This window comes from Marmota monax, unplaced genomic scaffold (genome assembly GCF_021218885.2).
Source record: "Marmota monax isolate L192 unplaced genomic scaffold, Marmota_monax_Labrador192_F-V1.1 WCK01_AAM20220418_F8-fsc00315, whole genome shotgun sequence".
Taxonomy (NCBI): Eukaryota; Metazoa; Chordata; class Mammalia; order Rodentia; family Sciuridae; genus Marmota; species Marmota monax.
The window spans coordinates 541,280-565,656 of record NW_026692798.1 but is presented as its reverse complement, the minus strand read 5'-3'; the positions used below and the strand labels follow the sequence as shown (position 1 = coordinate 565,656).

The 24,377-nt window shown below is 36.3% G+C and overlaps 2 protein-coding genes and 1 pseudogene across 2 annotated transcripts in view; 1 reads left to right on the top strand and 2 right to left on the bottom strand.

Moving 5' to 3' along the window:
• The first annotated feature begins 1,050 nt into the window (after positions 1-1,050).
• LOC124095092 ((Lyso)-N-acylphosphatidylethanolamine lipase-like) lies at positions 1,051-3,530 on the top strand. Its single transcript, XM_046448202.2, has 2 exons — positions 1,051-1,064; positions 1,175-3,530. The coding sequence occupies exon 2, from the start codon at positions 1,224-1,226 to the stop codon at positions 2,178-2,180; it is 957 nt and encodes a 318-aa protein (XP_046304158.1). The 5' UTR covers positions 1,051-1,064; positions 1,175-1,223; the 3' UTR covers positions 2,181-3,530.
• LOC124095080 (cholesterol transporter ABCA5-like) lies at positions 2,623-10,712 on the bottom strand (annotated as a pseudogene).
• Positions 10,713-22,970: 12,258 nt separating this feature from the next.
• A2m (alpha-2-macroglobulin) overlaps positions 22,971-24,377 on the bottom strand; it is a 51,241-nt gene continuing 49,834 nt past the window's right edge. The window contains exons 34-36 of the mRNA XM_046448195.2: positions 23,849-23,951; positions 23,445-23,486; positions 22,971-23,105 (exon numbers count right to left, since the gene is read on the bottom strand). Of these exons, the coding sequence (XP_046304151.1) occupies positions 23,089-23,105; positions 23,445-23,486; positions 23,849-23,951 (162 nt within the window). The 3' untranslated portion in view covers positions 22,971-23,088. The remainder of the gene's footprint in view (positions 23,106-23,444; positions 23,487-23,848; positions 23,952-24,377) is intronic.

Below are 24,377 nucleotides of genomic sequence, written 5' to 3'. Positions count from 1 at the left end.
ACTGTAGAGTATAACATTACACAATGTATTCCATTTATTTAGCCACTTTAATATCTTAACTGTGATTTCACTGGGTTCTGTGGCAAATGCCTGTATTCCCAGCAACTTTGGAAGTTGAGGCAGGAAGATTGTAAGTTCTAGACTGTTTACTGAGACCCTATCTCAAAAAAAAAAAAAAAAAAAAAAAAGGAGTGGGGATATAACTCAGAGTTAGAGTGCCCCTGGATTTAATCCCCAGTGCTGCCAAAAATAAATAAATAAATAAATAGATAGATAGATTTCCAATTTTTTTTCTATTAAAAAAGTATTGCTGTAATGATCATTCTTTTTTTTTTAAATTCAATCACATTTATTTTTATTTAGTTTTGAATAAATAAATGTTTTCTCTGCTATAAAGTATCCCTATGTCATACTCTTAAAATCATGTGATACTCCTAAGGCTTTTAATTATATATTTTTTTTGTATATATTTGTTATTTTTTAATACCTTTTATTGATTTTATTTTTTCAAAAATACACAATAGCAGCGGAATGCATTACAATTCTTATTACACATATAGAGCATAATTTTTCATATCTCTGTATATAAAATATATTTACGCCAATTTATGCCTTTATACGTGTACTTTTTTTTGCATTACAATTCTTAATACACAGATGATCATTCTGATGATCATTCTTTGCTTATCTCTCTTTATGGTAGATATCAGAAGTGATAAATCCAGGATATGTGTATTTGATAGTATATGTGTATACTACCAAATTGCCCTTTAAGGTATATAATCCCTCCTAGGAAAGTACAAGAGTATTCTTTTTACTGTAGTCTTGCCAAATTTTGCCTGATGTCATGGATACTAATGATGTTGTTTTAATTTGTATGTTTCTGATTACTAAGAAAACTAAGTGGTTTTTCTGTGTTTATATTTTCTCTATTGTGAACCACTGTTTCAAATTCTCTTTCGCTTTATCTGGGATTGTAGATGTGAGTCACCTCACCTGGCTAATCATTTTGTCTCTATGAGTTTGCTCATTTTTAAAAATTGTTTTTTGGATCTGGAGCAGCAGTGAGTTAATCCTGTCTCTTCTCTTTTGCTCTTTCTCTTTGGGCCATGATCCTGGGACTGTCTGTGGCTGAGGAACAATTTTAGACACCTTCCTGCCTTTCCTTTTTCAGGCCTCAAGGCTGGCTGAGTAGCTGGCTGCCTACTTAGCGTCCCACTTCTATGTCTCAGCTGAAGAATGTGGAAGCCAAGATCCTCCAGTGTCTCCAGAACAAGTTCCTGGCCCGATATGTGTCTCTCCCAAACCAGAACAAGATCTGGACGGTGACTGTGAGCCCTGAGCAAAAGGACCGCACCCCCCTGGTGATGGTGCATGGCTTTGGGGGCGGTGTGGGCCTCTGGATCCTCAACATGGATTCACTGAGTGTCCGCCGCACACTGCACACCTTTGATCTGCTTGGCTTTGGGCGAAGCTCAAGGCCAACATTCCCAAGAGATCCAGAGGGGGCCGAGGATGAGTTTGTGACCTCAATAGAGACATGGAGGGAGACCATGGGGATCCCCAGCATGATCCTCCTAGGGCACAGTTTGGGAGGATTCCTGGCCACCTCTTACTCTATCAAGTACCCTGAAAGAGTTAAACACCTTATCCTGGTGGACCTTTGGGGCTTTTCCCTCTGGCCAACTGACCCCAGTGAGATCCGTGCACCTCCCACCTGGGTCAAGGCTGTGGCTTCTGTCCTGGGGCGTTCCAATCCCCTGGCTGTTCTTCGAGTAGCTGGGTCCTGGGAGCCTGGCCTGGTACAGCAATTTCGGCCAGACTTCAAGCGTAAATTTGCAGACTTCTTTGAACATGATGCTACATCAGAGTATATCTACCACTGCAATGCACAGGATCCCAGTGGTGAAACAGCATTCAAAGCCATGATGGAGTCCTTTGGCTGGGCCCAGCGCCCCATGTTGGAGCGAATTCACTTAATTCGAAAAGATGTACCCATCACCATGATCTATGGGGCCAACACCTGGATAGGTACTAGCACGGGAAAAAAAGTGAAGATGCAGCGGCCAGATTCCTATGTCCGAGACATGGAGATTGAGGGTGCATCGCATCATGTCTATGCTGACCAGCAGCACATCTTTAATGCTGTAGTGGAAGAGATCTGTGACTCAGTGGATTGAGCTGCTCTTGCTAGAGGAAGAGGAGAAAGCCAGAGAGTTGCTCTCACCTCCCTGTCTGCTTAGTCACCCCTCTGTTCTTTCCTCACCAACTAACATGTGCCAGCCAGGCAGAGTCTTAGGCTGTCCCCGGGTTAGGACCACCGTGAAAAAGAGCACTTCTGATCCCATGCTGAGGGCTGGAGGCAGAAGCCACAAGAGGCCTTGAGCTCCCCCGCCCTGGGGAAGAATATGAAGGGTTGCCCAGTGCCACTCCAGTCTCTCCATGCCAAGTGTCACCCAGATGAAAGTTGTAAAGGAATTGCACCCATCCACGTTGCCTCTCTATGTGGCCTTTCATTCCTCTGAGTAGAGGAGATCTCCCAACAGCCTTTCCTAGCTCTGGAGTGTTTATGGGGGTAGGTTCCATGCAAGAACATCTTCCCTCTCCATCACCTCCTCACTCCTATCCCATGTGAATTCCATCCAGGTTCTGGTTGGGATCAGGTCCCACTTCACCACGAAGAGCAGGTCCTGAAGCTTTGTTCACTTCCAGGACCTCAGAAGTCATGTCCAAAGCCCTCAATGGCAGATGAGGAAAGAGACCAGGGCAGGACATGGTGACACGGCCCTGAGTGATAATAGTTCTGGCAGAGTGAAGAATCTGCATACTGCAGATTCATGGCAGACACCAAGGGGCTGGTCACCGACTGACTTCAAGCCTATCCTTATCCCATATTCTAGCCCCATTATGCTGCTGTCTTGCCCTGTGCCTGTCCTGGCTGCCTAAACTAGGGACACTCAAGTACTTCCTTCCTTGCCCCATCTTCCTCCCTATGAGAGACTTCTGAGTCTCCCTTTGTGCCTTGGGCGTGAAGCCCCATGTGTAGTATAGAGCAAAGGTGGCTCCTGGTGGAGAGAGGGAAGAAAACCCTTCACCCCAGGGCCACGTCTGGATTCGCCATGCCCACCACTTTTCACAGCATTTCTACCTGCCCCCAGAGCTGAGGACCACTCAGAGCCCCTGCTCATGATCCACTAGGGAGCCTCAAGCCAGCAGGTCCCTGCCCTTATCATCCACAGGATGGTTCTTACTGCCTGACCCTCTGTCCCTACCATCTGTCCCCATGGTCTCCAGCTCATCCAGCAAAGAACCTGTCAGCTCTCTCCCAGGGGCTCATTCCATGTGCTGCTCTGAGGTCTGGGCAGTAGGCTGGGCCTGGCCCCAGAAGCAGGGCAGCTCCTATGTGCTCCTTCACTTTTGTAAAACCAACCCTTTCACCAGAATAGTATTAACTCCTGGTGCTGTGTACTACTGGTTCAGCTGCCTTGGGCTCCTTTTCTATATTAATAAAGAAATAAGTAAAAACTAAAAAAAAATTGTTTTTTCCCCACATTTTTTTGATTGTTGTTGAATTACACTTGTACATAGTAATGGGATTTGTTGTTACATAGTCATACATGCACATAATATAACAAGATAATTTAATTGGCCAATATCACTCCCCAGAATGCCCCCTCCCTGTCTGCCTCCCACTCCTTGGTCCCTTTTCTCTACTAATCCTCCTTTGATTTTCATGAGATCCGCAGTCACCTTTCTTTTTCTTTTTCCTCTCTAGCTTCTGCATATGAGAGAAAACAGATGACACTTAATTTTCTGAGTTTGTCTTATTTCACTTAACATAGTGCTCTCAAGTTTTATCCATTTTCCTGCAAGTTACATAATTTCATTTTTCTCTAAGTTACCTAGGGTCTCGCTAACTAAGTTGCTGAGGCTGGTCTTGAACTTGCAATCCTCTTGCCTTGGCCTCCTGAGTTGCTGGAATTACACGTGTGCATTACTGTGCATGGCTTATTATTTTTATTCTTGATGACTGCCATTCTGAGTGGTGCAAGATGAAAACTCAGTGTAGTTTTGATTTGCATAACTGCTATTGATGTTGAACATTTTTTCATATATTTGTTGGTTATTTGTGTTTCTCCTTTGAGAAGTGTCTGTTTAATTCATTTGTCTATTTATTAACTGGGTTATTTGATTTTTTGGTGACAAATTTTTTGAGTTCTTTATATAGTCTAGATATTAATCCTCTGTCAGAAAAGTAGCTCACAAGGATTTTCTCCCATTCTGTAGATTTGCTCTTCACATACCTAATTGTTTCTTTTGCTGTGCAGAAGTTTTTAATTTGATGCCGCTGCATTTATTAACTCTTGGCATTATTTCCTAAGCTTTAGGGTCCTATTGACAAAGTTTTTGCCTGTGCCTATATGCTGGAATGAGTTTCTGGTTTAATTTCTAGGTCTTTGATACATTTTGAGTTGATGTTTGTGCAGGGTGAGATAAGAGTCTAATGTCATACTTCTCCATCTGGACAACCAGTTTTCTTAGCAAATTTACTCTTTAGATGTTGCATTGTCCCAATGCATCTTAACTACTCAGAAATCATATGAACCACTTGATCACCACCAGCCTCTGTCTCCTCTATGTAATGAGTGGTTGGACTTGCAGCCCTGCTTTTTTGTTTTTAAATGCAGTTCAAGTTGTTTATCACATGTGCTATTTTGCTTTAGGATCTATACCTGTAAATGGTTCATCTAGTAAAATAATATAAGGATTCCACAGCATACTTATTGCAAAACATAACTTTTGCTTTATTCCTGCAGGTAGTTTCTTTATAGTTTTCTGAAGTTCTTTTAATCAAATGCATTTGTTATTTGACTTATTACTTTCACGTTGCTTGCATTCATTCTTTCATAGATCCATAAATTTCAAAACATTGTATATCTGACCATAGTGGGTTTATCTGAGGATAGTAACCTATACACTTAATCAAGTCATCATCTTCAGTTGTTTCTGAAGTATGATCTCTTAGAAACACCTGGCCTGAGTTGGCTAAATATTACCAATAGGAATATTAATAATTGGGCTTTTTTTTTTTTGCCTGCATCATTTGGATCCAACAGCCCAAAGAGTTCTTCCTCTTTTTTTTTCTCCCACACAGAAAGAGATGTATTTAGTTGACAGTTTCTTTACTTTTCTTAGATTAAAAAAAATCTTTCTTGTCGTTATTATGCAAATTGCTGAGCATGATGATTGGTTTCTCCTCACAATACTGGCAACTCATTAGCTCTTTGATCTTTAGTCTTTCAGCTTTGATATTTTCATCTTCATCCATATTATTTGGTGGTTCTGGAAAATTCTTGGTTTTGAACTTTATTGAAAAGGTCCTGAGAAAGGGATCTTTTCTATTGATTTGCCCCTGTGCTTTTTCTCATAGTACTGTAAGAGGAAAATCCACAATACCTACTGCAGGTAAGGTGTTATATCAGTCCCTAAAAGCCTATCCTATGGATTGTGTACATTGTCATTTTTTTTTGTATATTCTTCCCAGAAACCTTTATGAAGGAAATCAGTCAAGCTGGGCACAGTGGCACATGCCTTTAGTAATCCCAGCAGCTTGGGAGGCTGAGGCAGGAGGATCACGAGTTCAAAACCAGCCTCAGCAAAAGTGAAGTGCTAAGCAACTCAGTGAGACCTTGTTTCTAAATAAAATTTTTTTATTTTATACAAAATAGGACTGGAGGTGTGGCTCAGTGGCCAAGTGCCTCTGAGTTCAATCCCCAGTACCCCCTGCATCCCTACCAAAAAAAAAAAAAAAAAGAAATCAGTGAAACTAGAACTGTATAGACTGGAATGGCTATGCAAAAGGTATGATGAAAAATGGCTGTATCTGTGTATCGCATAGAGAAAGTTATTTTAGTGATTATAATACAAGCCAATGCTGTCACAGAATAGATAAGTAACAAATTTCTTTGGTATTTCAAGGTTTCTAAAAGGTGAATGAAGTAATATAAGTGAACAGAATAACTGATGGAACATAACCAATAGGGCAAAAAGCCACAACAAGGAATTTTACAGCATAACAATATAATCCATAGTACAATGCAAACAAACTTCTTAGCATCAAAATAAGAACAATAAACAAATCAGGGGTATTAACAATAGCTTGTCCAATTCAGTATATGGATGGTAAAAGACCTGAAAGTTTGAGTATAAGCTTTGATCTTATGATTCACTGCATTTTACACACACATACATATACATATACGTGTTTATACACACACACACACACACACATATATATATATATATTTAGTTGGACACAATACCTTCATTTTATTTATTTATCTTTATGTGGTACTGAGGATTGAATCGAGTGCCTTGTACTTGCTAGGCGAGCGCTCTATCATTGAGCCACAACCCCAGCCTGTCACTGCATTTTTCACAGCAATATAAGGTAGAATTGCAGTAAATAATGCCAAGCACAGTTGCTTGAAAATACAGCTCAGTTTTAAACACGATGTCAGTAATTTGTTGAAATATTAGGATACTCCAGATATGGATGGTTTCAGTCACATTTAAATGAGAGAGATAAGAGTTATAAATGATGTTCATCAATACAGGTAAAAAATAAACCATAGTGCTATTTAAAACAGCTGAAAAACAGTCATTTCTGAATGTACCACATTTAAGTCTGCGCTAGAGGGCGCAGCAGATACACAGTCACTGTCATGAAACATTGTCACTGTTCTGTTGAGATATGTGAAAAAGTTAATAAGATCACTGATACTGGAATCAGTAGAATTTTGAAGAACCAGTCTTGTTTTGTATTTATGAAGTTTATCTCCAGGTTTTAGAAAATATAAGTTTGGAAAAGTTTGGTGGGAACCACAACATTTTTTTAAAAAACATTTATTTTTTCGTTGTAGGTGGAGACAATACCTTTATTTTTATTTTTATGTGGTGCTGAGAATCTAACCCAGTGCCTTATGCATGCTAGGTGAGCACTCAACCTCTGAGCGCTTGGAGGTTGAGCACTGCCAGACATTTTTCATTAATTTTAATTCTTTTAAAACTGTGTGTGCTGTCATTATTTCTGAAACATACTAAGGTTATACAGCCAAGGAATAGGAAAAGATAATATTCAGTTAAATATTATCATTTAATAATTCATTTCTTCAGTTTTAATTATGGTTATTGGTCACCCACCATGAGTTTTGCCCGGTTATGAGTAGTAAGGTTGAAGGAAAACAAAGGGATTGCACTGATGTTGTACCGTCACTCTGTGGCCCTCACATCCATGTGATGCCTGGTAGTATCATTGATTGATGCATCGTGTCACTCAATTTTTAGTTGTAGCAAAATTGTTGTAAATTGTTGGTAGTATCCAAAATCTCTTTTGTAGTTTAAAATAGCAGCTCTTGGTTAGCTTTTTCTAAAACAATAATCTTCATTATAAATACTATCAAACAAATGTAAATGAATGAGAAATAAGAATGACAAATTCCCATGTTTTTTGAGGGTCAGGAGGGAAGGGGTATGAAAAATGCATTCTTTAGTCTATCCACAATGAAATTTTGTGTCATTTTCATAGGCTCAGGAAATGATAAAGTAGCAAGAAATCTTACAGATTTTCTATTAGTTGTGGGTCTTCCTTGATACTTCCCTACTTTAGAAAATAAAAGGCTATTTCACCCAATTTTTACTCTCTGCATCACATAGCAAAAAACTGATAGAACAATTTCTGGATTACTTTTATATGAATGTCAAATATATTTGCTGCATCATAATTATTTAGGATCAAATTTCTCCCCTTTGTACCACTAAACACTAATTGTGCAATTTATAAAGTATAAGAACACAATCAAATAACTGAATTTCTTGATCATTCATAACACTTGCAATTGGACATATATCCTGCCAGTACAATTTTTACAGTTTTGGACATCAAAAATTTAATTATGAACTGTGAATGAAGTTGAATAAATATATTTGTTTTGTAAGTGAAAAACAACTGTTAAAGTCTAAAAGTTTAATGAGATAATATATTTATATACATATAAATATATAGTATAATTTAAATTTATATATTATATACATTTATATATATTTAATATTTAATGATATTTGGATATATATTTAAAATTTTATATAATATATATACATTTAAATTAATATAAATACATTTAAATATATATTATATATAATACCATTTAAATTAATTATAATTTACTTTATCAAATGTTCTTCATACTAAAATTTAACATGCTTTAATCTCTTGTGTTTACTTTAAGACTTTTTTGTCACTTAAAAAATATTAAAGAATACATAGGTAGCATTTATGCCAATTGAAGTAAGTAAGGTTTTCTTTGATTGTTCTTAACATGAATCTATGCTTCTGTAAATGCAATGAAAATTAAACAATAATGTTTTATAATTGGAAGCCAGTTTAAGGTGGGAACCACAACATTTTTAAGAGTGATGTACCAAAAACATAAAAATCTGAACTGCAGGAAAAAAAAAAAGAAATAAAAAAAGAAAGTAGGCACAACACTGATTTAGTGTCGTGTTTCAAGGTAAGGAAATGAAGCTTTGCTATTGTAGACACCTGCTATTTCCAGAGGCTCATGGTGCTCATTAGGGAAGCTTTGGTTTTGGAAAGAGTAAGTAAGCTCTATTCCATTGTCATCAAAAAATTCAAATTCATTTCTTCCTCCGGAGGGTAGTTTAAGTGAAATTGTTGTAATTGTGTTATAAATTGTGGAAATACACTGTAATCTGCTTGATCAATTTCTGCTTCATCTTCTAGTTTTCAGAATATATCTTCCAAAGTTGTCTAGAAACATTGTAAGGAGTAACACCCAAATTTGAATGAATGTCTAGAGCAGGAAACAAACCTGAAAATTTGTCCATGTCTTTCAAAGGCAAGCAATATACCAGCTGTTGTTCATTCTGTTGTAGTAAAGTAGCTCCAGGTATATGTTGTTTAACCCCTGAAGAAAGAGATCATAAGGCACAAAATCCGTCTATGTGCGTGACCATGTGCTAGCTGCTCCTGCATTTACTTTCAAAAAAAATTGAAGAACCAATACATCACAATATTCCTTGTGATATGACAGTTTTCCTATTAGAAGGATGTCAGTTTCATCCATGAAGTGAATATTAAACACTGTCACCTGATTGGCTTCTCTGTATTTTAAAAGATTCTAAATAATATAAGAACAGGGTTCATTCCAGCTGTTGGTTCATCTAGCAGTGACCACTTTTTTTTTCCTGCTACAATATTAATTGCCAAAAATATCCAAAAGGTGAAAATGCTATACTTAGGTATATTAAAACTACTTTTCTGAGGAAAGGTATCTATTTCTGCAACAATAATTTCTCTTATAATCACAGTTTTCATTGACTCCAGCTCCTACTAAAGAGAAACACTGGTCTTAAACTGTATGATGGCAGCATCTATGGTTGCCTGTTAAACTGTGAACCCTGAGGACCAGTACTGAGCAGCCTCACATGATTTTGAACAGCCAGCTCTTGGATGCATATAAATAGAAGTTAGTAGAATCAAGTCAGGAAAAAAAAAAAAAGAGTTTCATAGGACATGAAGTCTTTCAAAATCGCACCATCAGGAATGATGACACTCTTTTCATGATATTGCTTGTAATATTAGTCATTGGAGCATACTCAAGAATTAGGTTAGAAAAAATAGATTTGTCCATAGGATTAGGATCTGTATCAGGTGCTTCTTCACATTTCTTATCTGGATGCATTATGCTAGTTAATTTAACCAAAATAAAGCCCATGTGCTCTTTTGTGGAGATCTGGTGAGTGACAGAGGTCTGAACTGTGTCTGAGAGCCTGGTTCCCAGAGCATGCCTGGGCATAGGCAGGTGGGCAGCATGCCCAGGAGGGGCATGCATGGTGCTAAACTTCCAAGTTGGATAATATAAACTTAGTTTCATTAGCATAAAGACACTGCTTTTATAAATCTCCTTACCTTTATGTTATTACGTTTTGAATCAGTTATTGTATTTTGTATTCTATTATTTTTATACATTGTGTACCCATTAACATAGATTTATGATTTTCATTTTTTACATTTGCCCTTCAAATTATACAGGAAGGAAAATGATTATAAACCAAAACTAAAATAATATTGGCCTTTACAGTTTTCTGTATAATTTTACTTATTCATATGGCTTCAAATTACTATTTGAAGTTATGAAGACACGAATTGATGTGAACATACTTTATATACAACCAGAGATGAAAAATCGTGCTGAACATGTATAATAAGAATTGAAATGCATTCTGCTGTCATTTAAAAAAATAATAAAAAATAAAAAAAAAATTACTATTTGAAGTACCCTTTCATTTCAGCCTGAATGACTCCTTTTAGCATTTCTTATAGGGCAGAATACTGGAAGCCGCAGGGGAGCAGTGGAGCAGCTGAGCATCAGAGTGGCTGCTCAGATGGACTGCAGCATGAGTGGCAAGCATAGCCCATGGCCAGAGGAACCTGCCATACAGGTGTGGCAGGTCTGAGGCATGGCGGTGGGGCTAGTGCCTATGTGAGCCAGGGCAAGCAGATCTGTCACCCCATAACAGCCCAGCTTGCACCCAATGAAGATGCCTACTGGGAAAGCACATTCTGTGCAGGCTGCAGCTCCAGACACACTATTGAGCATGCACAATTCAATGACTTCAATCTCCCGCATCCAGAAGCAGGGAGAAAATGGAAGTAGGGTAAACCAAATGGGATTCAGGCCTGACCAATAGCCTGTTGTTTCTCCAAGCCCTAATTAGCATAAACTTGGACCAATAGCGTTAGTAGGTTTCCAAAACCTAATTAGCGTAAGTTTGGACCAATCGCAGCAAAATACATGCTATATAAACCCCTAGACTAGCTCCCTCGCTCCAAGTTATCTTGTTACTTGGCTACATTTTGATTTTTAGGGGGCTGGACTTCATCAAATTCCTAGCCAAGAATCCAGAAAGAAGAAACTGAAGATGAGCTGCTGGGGTCTGTCGCAAGGCTGGAAAACTTCAGTTTTGGTAAGACTACTTCAACTTTTATTTATCCGGAAATGTCTTAATTTTTCTTTTACTCTTGAGAGAGTTTACTGAACATAGAATTCTTGTTTGACTTTTTTCCCCCAGTGCTTTGGTATGTAATTCTAACATCTTTGGCTTCCATAATCTCCTGATGATAAACCAGCTGTATGTTATATTGAGGGATGCTTACATGTGAAAAATATCTTCTTTCTACTTTCATAATTCTCTGTTTTGTCTTTTGGTAGCTTAACTATTGTTTATTATGTGGATCTCCTTAAGTTTTTCCCACTTATGACTTGTTGGATGCATTGACACATCTGTCATCAAGTTTGGGAAGTTTTAAATCATTTTTTTCAAATATTTTTTTCTTTTTCTGCTTTCATTTAGTAAGTAGGTTATTTATAAAACATTTTCTTTAATTTTTAATATTTGTTCTTTTTATTTATATGACAGTAGACATGTTTTGAATTATTTATACAAGTATGGAGTACATCTTACTCTAATTAGGATCTCAGCCTTGGGGTTGTACAGGATGTAGAAATTAACTGTGGTGTATTTATATATGTATATGGGAAAGATATGCCAGAATTATGCTGCTGTCTTTCCTATTCCTGTCCCTTCTTTCTTCCCTTCATTCTCTTTTGTCTAATCTCCTGAATTTCTGTTCTTCTTCTCAACTCTTGTTGTGTGTTAGCATCCACATATCACAAAAAATTCGACCTTTGGGATTGCCTTATTTCCCTAAGCATGATAGTCTCAAAATCCATCCATTTACAGCAGAAGTCATTTTTTATGGTTGATTAATATTCGCTTGTGTATATATACCATATTTTCTTTATCCATTCATCTGTTGAAGGGCACCTAGATTGGTTCCATAGGTTGGCTATTGTGAGTTGATCTGCTATAAATATAGATGTGTTGCATCACTGTAGTATGCTGTTGTTAAGTTATTGGAGTATATATGGAGGAGGGGGATAACTGGGTCAAATGGGTAGTTTCCTTCCAAGTTTTCTGAGGAAACTCCATACTGTTTTCCAGAGTGTTTGCACAAATTTGCAGTCCTACCAACAATGTATGAGTGTATCCACATTGTCACCAAAATTTATTGTTACTTGTATTCTTAATTGTTGCCATTCTTACTGGAGTGAGATGAAATCTCAAGTATAGTTTTAATTTGTATTTCTCTAATAGCTGGTGATGTTGAACTTTTTTTCATATATTTGTTGACTGATCATATTTCTCCTGTGTAGTATCTGTTTAGTTCCTTTGCCCATTTGTTGTTTGGGTTGTTCACTTATTTATTTATTTTTGGTGTGAATATTTTGAGTTCTTTATATATACTGGAGATTAATGATGTATCTGAGGTATAGGTGGCAAAGATCTTCTCTCATTCTGTAGCCTTTCTTTTCACTTTCTTGGTTGTTTCCTTTGCTGTGAAGAAGCTTTTTAGTTTGATACCATCCATTTATTGATTCTTGATTTTACTTCTTGTGCTTTAGGAATCTTGTTGAGGAATTCAGCTTCTAAACTGACATGATGGAGAGTGGGACTACATTTTCTCTAGTAGGCACAGAGTCTCTAGGTCCTTGAACCACTTTGAGTTGAGTTTTGTGCATGGTGAGAGACAGGGGTTTAATTTCATTTTGTTAATATGGATTTCCAGTTTTCCCAGCACTATTTGTTGAAGAGGCTCTCTTTTCTCCAATGTATGTTTATGGCACCTTTGCCTAGTATGAGATAGCTGTATTTACATGGGTTTGTCTCTGTGTCTTCTATTCTGTTCCATTGGCTTACATGTTTGTTTTGGTGCTAATACCATTCTGTTTTTGTTACTATAGCTCCGTAGTATAATTTAAGGTCTGGTATTGTGAAGCTTCCTGCTTTACTTTTCTTGGTAAGGATTGCTTTAGCTATTCTGGGTCTCTTATATTTCAAGTGAATTTCATGACTGCTTTTTCTATTTTATATGAAGAATTTCATTGGGATTTTAATAGGAATTGCATTAAATCTGTACAGCAGTTTTGGTAATATGGACATTTTGACAATATTAATTCTGCCTATCCAAGACCATGAGAGATCTTTCTATCTTCTAAGGTCGTCTTCAATTTCTTTTTTAGAGTTCTGTAGTTTTCATTGTAGTTGTCTTTCACTTCCTTTGTTAGATTGATTCTAGGTATTTTCTTTCTTTTTTCTTTTTGAGGCTATTGTGAATGGGATACTTTCATTAATTTTTCTTCTAGTTGATTCATCTCTGTGTTCCTCTGTATAGGAAAACAATTTATCTATGATTGTTTGTTTTATATCCTGATACTTTGATGAATTTGCTTATGAGTTCTAGAAGTTTTCTGGTGGGGTTTTTTTGGGTCTTCTAATATGAAATTACATCATCATCAAATAGAGAGAGTTTGAGTAGTTTTTTCCCTGTTTATTTCCCTTTATTTTCTTTCTTCTGTCTAATTGTTCTGGCTAGTTTTTTTTCTAGACTATCTTGAGTAGAGTGTGAAAGACAGCATCCCTTTCTTGTTTCAGTTTTTAGAGGTAGTGCTTTCAGTTTTTCTCCATTTAGAATGATGTTGGTCTTGGGTTTAACATATGTAGCTTTTGCAATGTTGAATATGTTCCTGTTATCCTTAATTTTTCCAGTGTTTTGAACATGAATGGATGTCATATTTTGTCAAATGCTTTTTCTGCATCTATTGAGATAATTATGTGATGCTTGTCTTTATGTCTATTAATGTGGTAAATTACATTTATTGATTTCCATATGTTGAAACAATTTTGTATCCCTGAGATCAATCCCACTAGATCCTGGTCCACTGTCTTTTTAATATATTTTTGTATGTGATTTTCCAGTATTTTATTAAGAACTTTTGCCTCTATGTTCATCAGGGATATTGGTCTGAAGTTTTCTTTTCTTGATGTGTCTTTGTATGGTTTTGATGTCAGGGTGTGATAACTAGCTTCATAGAATGAGTTTGGAAGGGTTCCTTTTCTATTTCATGTAATAATTTGAGGAGAATATGTGTCAGTTGTTCTTTGAAGGTGTGGTAGAACTTGCCTGAGAATCCATCTGGTCCTGGGATTTCTTTGTAGGCTTCTGATGGCATCTTTAGTTTCATTGCTTGAAATTGATATGTTTAAATTTTCTATGTACTTCTGGTTCAATTTGGGTAGGTCATGTGTCTCTAGAAATTTTTTGATGTCTTCATTGGGTATAAGTTTTCAAAGTAGTTTCTGATTTCTCTGTATTTGAGTGGAGTCCATGTTAATATTTCATTTTTCCTTGTGAATTTTAGAAATTTGATTTTTTCCCCTCTTTATCTTGTTTAGCATGGGTTAGGGTTTATCAATTTTATTGATTTTTTTCAAAGAATCTACTTTTTGTTACATTGTTTTTTAAAAAAAATTTTGTTTTAATTTTGGCTCAGGTTTTAATTATTTCCTATCTTCTGCTTTTAGTGTTGATTTGATCTTCATTTTCCAGGACGTTGAAATGTAATGTAAAGTATTTATCTGGTGATTTTCTTTTGTTGCAGTGAATGAGCTCAGTGCTATGAACTTTCCTCCTAGAACCACCCGTATAGTGATTTTGATATGTTGTGTTGCTATTCTCATTTACCTCTAAATATTTTTAAACTTCATCTCTCAATTCTTCTGCTATCCATTGAATCATTTAGTATTGTATTATTAAGTCTCCAGGTGTTAGAATAGCTTTTTTAAAAAATATTTTCTTAGTTGTTGATGGACCTTTATTTTATTCATTTATTTATATGTGGTGCTAAAAATTGAACCCAGTGTCTCACATATGTGAGGCAAGTGCTCTACCACTGAGCCACAAACCCAGCTCTAGAGTAGCTTTTATTTTTTATTTCATTGTTGATTTCTAATTTCATTTCATTATGATCTGATAGAATGCAAGGTATTGTCTGTATTTTTTTTGTATTTGCTAAGTATTGCTATTTTAGAAAATGTTCCATGTGCTGCTGAGAAGAAAGTATATTCAGGGCTGGGGTTGTGGCTCAGTGGTAAAGTGTTTGCCTTGAATGTGTGAGGCACTGGGTTTGATTCTAAGCACCATATATAAATAAAAAACAAAGTTCCATCAACAATTAAAATTAATAAATAAAATTAAAAAAAAGAAAATATTTCAATCATTCGATGAAATATTCTCTATATGTCTGTTAAGTCTAAGTTATTTATTGTATTTTTTTACTTCTATAGCTTTTTGTTTAGTTTTTGTTGGGATAATCTATCCAGTAATTATAGAGGCATGTTAAAGTCACACAGTATTATTGTATTCATGTGCGTAGATACTTCATTGTTTGGGACATAAATATTTATGTTTGCCATGTTTTTTTGATGTATAATTCTCTTAAGCAGTATGAAATGACCTTGCTGTCTTCTGATTAATTTTGGATTGAAGTCCACTTTATCTGATCTGAGGATAGAAACCCTTGTTTGTTTATGAGATGTTTGGGAATGATACTTTTTTCCCCCATTCCTTTACCTTTTGTTTGTGGATCTTTGCCTATGAGGTAAGTTTCTTGGAGATAGCATATTGTTGGGTCTTGTTTTTCAATCCAGTCTGCTGTTCAATGTTTTTTGATTGATATGTTTAGGCCATTTGCATTCATTGTTTTTATTTAGAAATAATTTTATTCTCTGCCATTTTGATTTATTTCTGGGTTTTAATTAGACTTACTTTCTTCTTTGATTGACTATTCTTCTAGAGTAGTTCCTCCCTTTGTTGGTTTTCATTTTCATATCTTCATAAAATGTTTTAGTGACTGTTTTGTAATGCAGGCTTTCTAGTTGTAAATTCCTTTTAACTTTTATCATGGAAAGTTTTTATTTCATCATGAAATATGAAGCTTAATTTTGGCAGATATAGTGTTTATGGTCAACATCCATTTTCTTTCAGCACTTGTTATGCATTATTCTAAGACCTCATATCTTTGAGGGCCTGCATTAAGAAATCAGCTGAGATCTGGATTGGTTTCTCTTTAGATGTAACCTGTTGTTTTTCTCAAGCAGCCTTTTAATTTTTATCCTTATCCTGAACATTGGACATTTTTATAATAATGTGCCTTGGTGTGGGTCTATTGTAATTTTGTATATTTGGGGTCCTGAAAGCCACCTGTATTTGATTTTCCATTTCATTATTTAGGTTTGGGAAATTTTCTGATATTATTTCATTGAAAAAGTTGGGCATTCCTTTGGTTTGTATCTCTGAGCCTTCATCTATCCTGATAAAATCTTAAATTTGGTCTTTTTTGTGTTATACTATATTTCTTGAAGGTTCTGTTCATGTTACTTAACATCTTTTCTTCATGATAAACTTTGTTTTCAAGATTATTTATTTGTCTTCATTGCCTGAAACTGTCTTCCAAGTGTTCTAGTCTGCTGGTGATGCTTTCCGTTGAATTTTTAATTTGGTTTATTGATTCCTTCATTTTAAGAATTTGATTCTTCTTCAGGATTTCTGTATCCTTATTGAAGTAGTATTTCACTTCTTGGGATTTCCTCTCTGATTTCACATCATACATCATCTTTTACTTCATAGATCAATTTAATTATGAACTTTCTCATTTCCTTCTATGATATTTCTTTTACTGTGATATCATTGGGTTCTGTTAATGAGTTATTTTGATTTGTTTATGATGGTTTGTTCCCTTGTCTTTTCATGTTTGTATGTCTACCCATTTATCAGTAGAATCTGAGATGGCAGAGCTTCTACCCTATAAATTATTGTGTTTCTGAAGATTTCTAATACCTCACATTTTAGGAGGAGACAAATAATAGCAATACTCAATGAAATCAATATTCAACATTCAACTAAATACTTAGTTCCTATTTAGGCATCTACAGTGTTAATTGGTACTATATACAGAAATGGTATGGTAAGCAATTGCCAACTGTAGAGATACTATGTTCACAAAAGGGGTTTCTATTTCAAAAAGGTGAAGAGGGAGAATGCAGAGGAGATGTAGGATGTAATAATTGATAAAGGATGATGTCAGAAAGTAGTAGAAAAGAATAAAAGGAATAGTGAAAGAATAATAACATTTGGCTGTTTGCAAAAGAAAAGAGAGGAAAAGAATCAAGGGAAATAGGAGAAATACAACATAAGACAGCAATAACAACAACACAATATAAAGCAAAACCCAGGGATACTAATCAAAAGCCCCAGTTCTCAAAAGACAAAGTCAATAACTACCTTAATGAAATGCTGGAAATTAGAAGAGTGAGACGAGTATGTATATGTACAAATGTCCATGGACCATTCAGCACGCAAAAGTTAAAAAATAAAGGTTCTTAATGGAAGATAAAGGAATTGTTTCTGTTGCAATGGTTGAAAATTTGTCTATAATATTACATGTTGGTTGTCAGCTCCTAATTATCTTTCTATTCTTTTTTTTTTTTTCTTGAGGTATGTAGTGTGTGCAAGAGTAGTAGTTGGGGGCTGTCAGTTCCTTCCTTGTGTGGAGTTCTTCAGATTGCAAGTTCTCAGCATTTCAAGGTGGAGCAGGTTGGAGGATCTTGTCTTCTCCACTCACAGCAAGGGGTCACTGTAGTGTTCTGTGAAATGGGTTCACAGAGGTGGAGTTCCTAAAGGTGGGTTTTGGGTCTAGCTAGACCCCTCGTGCTTTGTGGAATGATGTTTGGTGAAGCTTTTAAATCAGCTTTTAAATCACTTCCAGAGCCTGGCTGCTTTCAGTCTGTGCTGGGCATCTGTATTCCTTGAGTCCATCCTGGAGGAACCAGTCCTTTGACCTCCTCTGCTTCCCAGGGCTCCTGGCCATCTGGACTCAGTCCCAAAGCACACATTCACTCCTCCCCCATCCAAACAAGTCCCTGGTCATTCCTGGTTGTCCTGAAAACTGCAGGATTCAAATATTAGAAACATCCAGGATCTCTCAGGTCTAAATGTCTTGAATTCCACTGGATGCATCACTTTCCATGCCTGAATTGCATCTGGTTTTCTAATGACACTCTGGGTCACATGGCAGACTTCTGCTAGGTCAGGTTTTTGGACCCAGCTGGAATCACACAAATCTGGGCACCTGGGTTTGGACCCACACTCACCGGCCACTGTAGCAGTGCAGGAAAAATATGGCACTTTCCCTGATCTTGCAGGTCACCGGGAAATGTGCAGCATATCTCTCACACAAAAACAAAGAGTAGCTCACCTACTGGTTCAACTGTAGACGTGTGTGATCAATGTCATCTCTGCTTCAAGACACGCCTCAGTGCCACTTGAAGTGCAGGCTCTCTTAGTCTATCAGACCTCCCCACAGTGATCTGCATCTGCAGCTGCCGGTGCCAGTGGCGGGGTTTTCCTTTCCTTTATTTTTATTTTGTTTTACTCTGTGCAAGTTTCTGAGTCCCAGGCCATTCTGAGATTTCAGTATTAAATCCTTGCCCTCTTGCCTGGTCACACTCCATGGAGCAGTTTGGAAAGTAACCTTTTTTATTCCATTATCTTGCTTTTTTCTCTAAAACTTTTTTTTAATAATTAAATAAACATCCAGTGTATAGAGCAATAATCCAGTCTGTGTATCTGTGTTCTAGGGGCAGGAATAAGGAATTTTTGGACCTTGAGAGGCAAATAAAACAATAAAACAACAACAACAAAAGACAAAAATGAAAACCCAAATTCAGGACTTATGATTTGATTCTAAAGGTTGAAGTACTTATGCCAACATGTTTGTGTCAGTTTTCTATTATTGATAAAAGATTGCCATTCTGACTGAAGTGAGGTGAAATCTTAGAGTAGTTTTGATTTGAATTTCTATAATTGCTAGAGATGTTGAACATATTTTCATATATTTATTGATTGATTGTGTATCATCTTCTGAGAAGTGTCTGTTTAGTTCTTGGCCCATTTTTTATTTTTTTGGTGTTTAGCTTTTTGAGTTCTTTATAAAGCCTAGAGATAAGTGTTCTATCTGATGTACAGGTGGTAAAAATTTGCTCCCAAGCTGTAGGCTTTCTATTCATCTCACTAATTGTTCCTTTTGCTGAGAAGCTTTTTAGTTTGAATCCATTCCATTTATTAATTCTTGATTTTAATTCTTGCATTATAGGAGTCTTATTAAGGAAGTTGGGGCCTAATGTGACATGATGGAGATTTGGGCCTATTTTTTCTTCTATTAGGTATAGGGTCTCTGGCTTCATTCCTAGGTCCTTGATCCACTTTGAGCTTAATTTTGTGCATGTAGAGAGAGAGAGGGGTTTAATTTCATTTTGTTGCATATGGATTTTCAGTTTTCCCAGCACCATTTGTTGAAGAGACTATCTTTTCTCCAGTGTATGTTTTTGATACCTTTGTCTAATATAAGATAACTGTAATTATGTGGGTTATTTTCTGTGACCTCTGTTCTGTACCATTGGTCTTCCAGTCTGTTTTGGTGCCAATACCAGGGTGTTTTTGTTACTATTTCTCTGTAGTATAGTTTAAGGTCTGATATAGTTTAAGGTCTGCTTCACTCTTCCTGCTATGGGTTGCTTTAGCTATTCTGGGTCTCTTATTTTTCCAGATGAATTTCATGATTGCTTTTTCTATTTCTATGAGGAATGCCATTGGTAATTTGATTGGAATTGCATGAAATCTGTATAGTGCTTTTGGTAGTATGGTCATTTTGACAATATTAATTCTGCCTATCCAAGAACAAGGTAGATCTTTCCATCTTCTAAGGTCTTCTTTAATTTCTTTCTTTAGCGTTCTGTAGTTTTCATTATAGAGGTCTTTCATCTCTTTTGTTAAGTTGATTCCCAAGTATTTTATTTTTTTTTTGAGGCTATTGTAAATGTGATAGTTTTCCTTGTTTCCTTTTCAGAGGATTTGTCACTGATATTCAGAAATGCCTTTGACTTATGGGTGTTGATTTTATGTCCTGCTGCTTTGCTGAATTCATTTACTAGTTCTAGAAGTTTTCTGGTGGAATTTTTTGGGTCTTCTTGGTAAAAATTGTTTCATTGGCAAATAGTGCCAATTTGAGTTTTTCTTTTCCTATGTGTATCCCTTTAATTTCATTTTGTCTAATTGCTCTGGCCAGTGTTTCAAGAACTATGTTAAATAGAAGTGGTGAAAGAGGGCATCCCTGCCTTGTTACAATTTTTAGAGGGAATGCCTTCAATTTTTCTCCATTTAGAATGATGTTGGCCTGGAGCTTAGCATAGATAGCATAGATAGCTTTGACACTGTTGAGATATGTTCCTGTTATCCCTAGTTTTTCTAGTGTCTTGAACATGAAGGGGTGTTGTATTTTGTCAAATGTTCACTCCAGTCAGAATGGCACCTATTAAGTATACATACAACAATAAGTGTTGGTGAGAATATGGGGGGAATGTCCACTCACACATTGCTTGGTTGGACTGCAAAATGGTGCAGCCAATATGGAAAGCAGTATGGAGATTCTTTGGAAAACTGGGAATGGAACCACCATTTGACCCAGCTATCTCACTCCTTGGTCTACACCCAAAAGATTTAAAAACAGCATACTACAGGGACACAGCCATATAAATGTTTAATGCAGCACAATTCACAAAAGCTTAACTGTGGAACTAACCTAGATGCCGTTCAGTAGATGGATGGATAAAGAAAATGTGGTATATATACACAATGGAATATTATTCAGCATTAAAAGAGAATAAAATCATGGCATTTGCAGGTAAATGGAGTTGGAGAAGATAATGCTAAGTGAAATTAGTCAATCCCCCCAAACCAAATGCCGAATGTTTTTTTTTTTTTTTTTTTTATAAGGCGGCTAATTCATAGTGAGGTTGGGAGCATGGGAGGATTAGAAGAACTCTAGATAGGGCAAAGGGGTGAGAGGGGAAGGGAGGGGGCATGGGGGTAGGAAAGATGGTGGAATGAGATGGACATCATTACCCTAAGTACACGTATGAAGACATGAATTGTGTGAGCTCTCAGGCGTCCAGCGAGGAAGTTCACGGAACAGGGTGGAGGAGAGTGTGGCTGCGGAGTCACTAATTAAGACCTCTGGAGACCAAGCAGGAAGCAGGTCTGATTTTATTGCGCAGTTACCATGTATATATATTCAGGCATAGTTAAGCAGATTACAGGCAGCCCCCAATACAATTTCTGGCTAGCTGTCCTTGCAGTGACCAATGGAAGAGCGGGCCATAGGGGAAGCACAGGGACTGCAACGCGCAGCTCACGCCTACTGCTGTGTCTACGGGTGCCCTGCCATTCACACGTGTAGCACGAGGGGAGTGGCCTGCCACTCAGATGTCCGTAATGTATGCCATGTATGCAGTACTCCATGTACTTGTCCCCACAATGAATGGTGTGACTATACTTTGTATTCAATCAGAGATATGAAAAATTGTGCTCTATATGTATAATATGACTTGTAATGCATTCCGATGTCATAAATAACAAATTAGAATAATTTTTTAAAAATTATGTGCTTAAAACAGCAAGCACTTATCCAACATAGAGGTTTGACACAATGTGACTAAATTCACTTTACTAGGGTTTAGTAAAATATTCACTTTACTAGGGTCTACTTGGGCTATGGTTTCTAGCTTCTAGCTGCCTGTAGTTATCTTTTAATCTCTTTGGTTGTTGGTAGAACTTAGTTTCTTGCTGTTTAAGAACTGAGGTCACTGCTTTCTTGACATATATTTCCTTTTATCCTTAAGTCAACAACATGTCCAGTCTTTTTTGTGCGTCAAATCTCTCTGACTTTCCAATTAGTGAATCTCTCTATCTTCTAATGGCTCATGTGATTGCACTGGATTCTCTTGGATAATACACAACATTTTCCCTGTTTAAGATCCAACTGCAAAATTTTTTTTTGCCCTGTAGTGTAATATATTCATTGTAAGGAATGAGGGTATAGGGCTTACTGCCTACCACAACCATGTAAAGAAACCATATAAAGGAATCACCAGTGGACTGAGATAAATTCTACTTTTTTATTTTGGCTTAGTCTGGAAACAGAACTAAATATTGCTTGAACTTCAGAGTTCTTTGAAGTTCTTAGGGAATATTACCTACACCTTCTGCCAAACTCAATATTTTCAGTTTAGTGCCAAATGAAAGCTTGGATTCTAGGACTGCCCCTAGAAAGTATCATGCTCTGAATCTCCCTTCTTACCTTCTTTTTCACTCTTTCTGTAAAATTACTGGAAGCTTCTGCTTCTACTTTCATATAATAGATGATTTTAGTATTGACTGCAAAGGAAATAAGATATCTTAAAAAAAACATGAGATTTTGGATTTTGGGAGCTCTGATTTTTGTATCTAAACATCTTTGTAGCTGAACACTTTGTATCTATGCTTTAATCCTGATTCAAATTTCCAGAAGAAGGCCTAATATAACACTCCTATTTGACTTTGTACCATAACATATATATTCTCTTTTCTGAGAAAACTTGCTTATACATGTATCACTTCAACATTTTTAGTCTGTTGTCCATTATTGAATCTGATACCCAAAGCTGGTCACCCTTAGCAGTTGGCAGATTCTGGTGTAACTTAGGACACGTAACCCCCATGCAGGTCAGGATCTGATTTTTTATGCTGCTTTCCAATATAACCTACCCAATTTTGTATTTTACTTACTTCCCTTTATTGTAAAAAGTCTCCTTTAGTCAAGTCTGTCTTTTTATTTTCTCATAAAAATACACTCATTGTTTTTTCCTTCAGGCATTTCTTTTTTTTTCCCTTCAGGCATTTCTATAACCAAACACACAATGAATTCTCCTCATATATAATCCAACACTTTTTTCTTTCTCCTATGTGAAGCTTACTCAGACCAACATTGCTAAGTTTTATCATATTCTGAACTCACTCAGCCATTGATTGCTGTTAATTTTTGTCTCAGGTTTCTATTTGGAATCATGTAAATGGGAGAAATGATTATTGAATGAATGAGGAAGTAATGATAGAAACTGATAAGAAAAATGTTTATTTATCAAATCTTTGAAGATGCAAGAAGAGTTTCTTTTCTGTGAAGTCCTGTGAACAGAGACTATATAGCAAAGTACTTTTTGTTCACGTAGTTCTCAGGCATTTCCATGATCTGTGATAGTAGAAAGAAAAGTAAATTAAGATAAACTTGGATTTCCATGAAGAGAAAACATTCCTTTCCTTAAATTTGAGCATCATAGTGCCTAAGGAAACCCAATTAGTAGGAAATGAAATCTCTTATATATAATTATCCTATAAGCAGCCTTCTAAGCCATCTGAGATTTGACAGAGTTCTTGATTCTTCTCAAATGCATGTTTTTCTGCAACAATACACAGTGTGAGCCATATAATACCTATGAAGAATATTTAGCCAGAATTTTATGAAGGAAGAGATTTGGGAGACAAACTAGAGAAATTCTGACTTCATTTTGAAGGAGTATGAATCATTTACCTTTGCTGCAAGGAGCACTGTACTCAGCAATTGCAAACTCATCTGAAAAAACAAACATTATATGAAGTCAGTGAAAGAATCTTTGCTGTTGGAAGAACTTCATTGTATCAGAAATGTCAATGTCGGGCTGGGGATGTGGCTCAAGCGGTAGCGCGCTCGCCTGGCATGCATGCGGCCTGGGTTCGATCCTCAGCACCACATAGAAATGTCAATGTCATTCACTTGATGCACTACTTACTACCTTATATTTTGTATGTATCAAAGACAAAAAGGGGAGAATCAAATTTGGAGACAAAATGAAGTGATAAAGAGAATTTAATGTAATAAATCACCCCTATACATTTTTTAAACCTATGTTTCTGATGAGGAATTTTAATTTCTATGTGAAAGTTGTCCACACTTACCTGTCTCATAGTAATCATAGACTTTCACTATGGCTGGTTTCAGATCTCTTACTGGAATATCTTGCAGAACTGTGAAGGACAAGTTCAGTGTCTGATTTGACACCTATAAAGCAAAAGAGAGTTAAATGGACTTTCCAGGAAGTTTTCTTTTCTCCTTGGATGAATAAGCATTCATCTGCTTTTTTTGGGGGAAAAACCCCTTTATCAACTAACTGCATACTACAAGATCCTTAATTGTACAAAAGTCCTTAGACTAGAAGGGAAATTTGCCAAAACATTTCTTAAATAATGAACACAATTTATATAACTTCCATCAGTGCCACAATGTGGCTCTGTGCATGGGGGAAATACTATATGCTTTTTGCTGGTTAACTGGCTAAGTCTTTTTTTTTTTTTTAACTATTCAAAGATTTGGTATAGTTTTGCTTTTCCATTTTTTGGAAGTACTTGTGTAGACTTGAAGAGGTATGTAAATATAATACCACTGCTGGTTTGTTTTAAGTTTGTTTTTAATAATGATTTTGCAAAG

Excerpts from the sequence above, each read along its gene's own strand:
- LOC124095092 (XM_046448202.2), top strand. The coding sequence starts at position 1,224 with ATGTCTCAGCTGAAGAATGTGGAAGCCAAGATCCTCCAGTGTCTCCAG.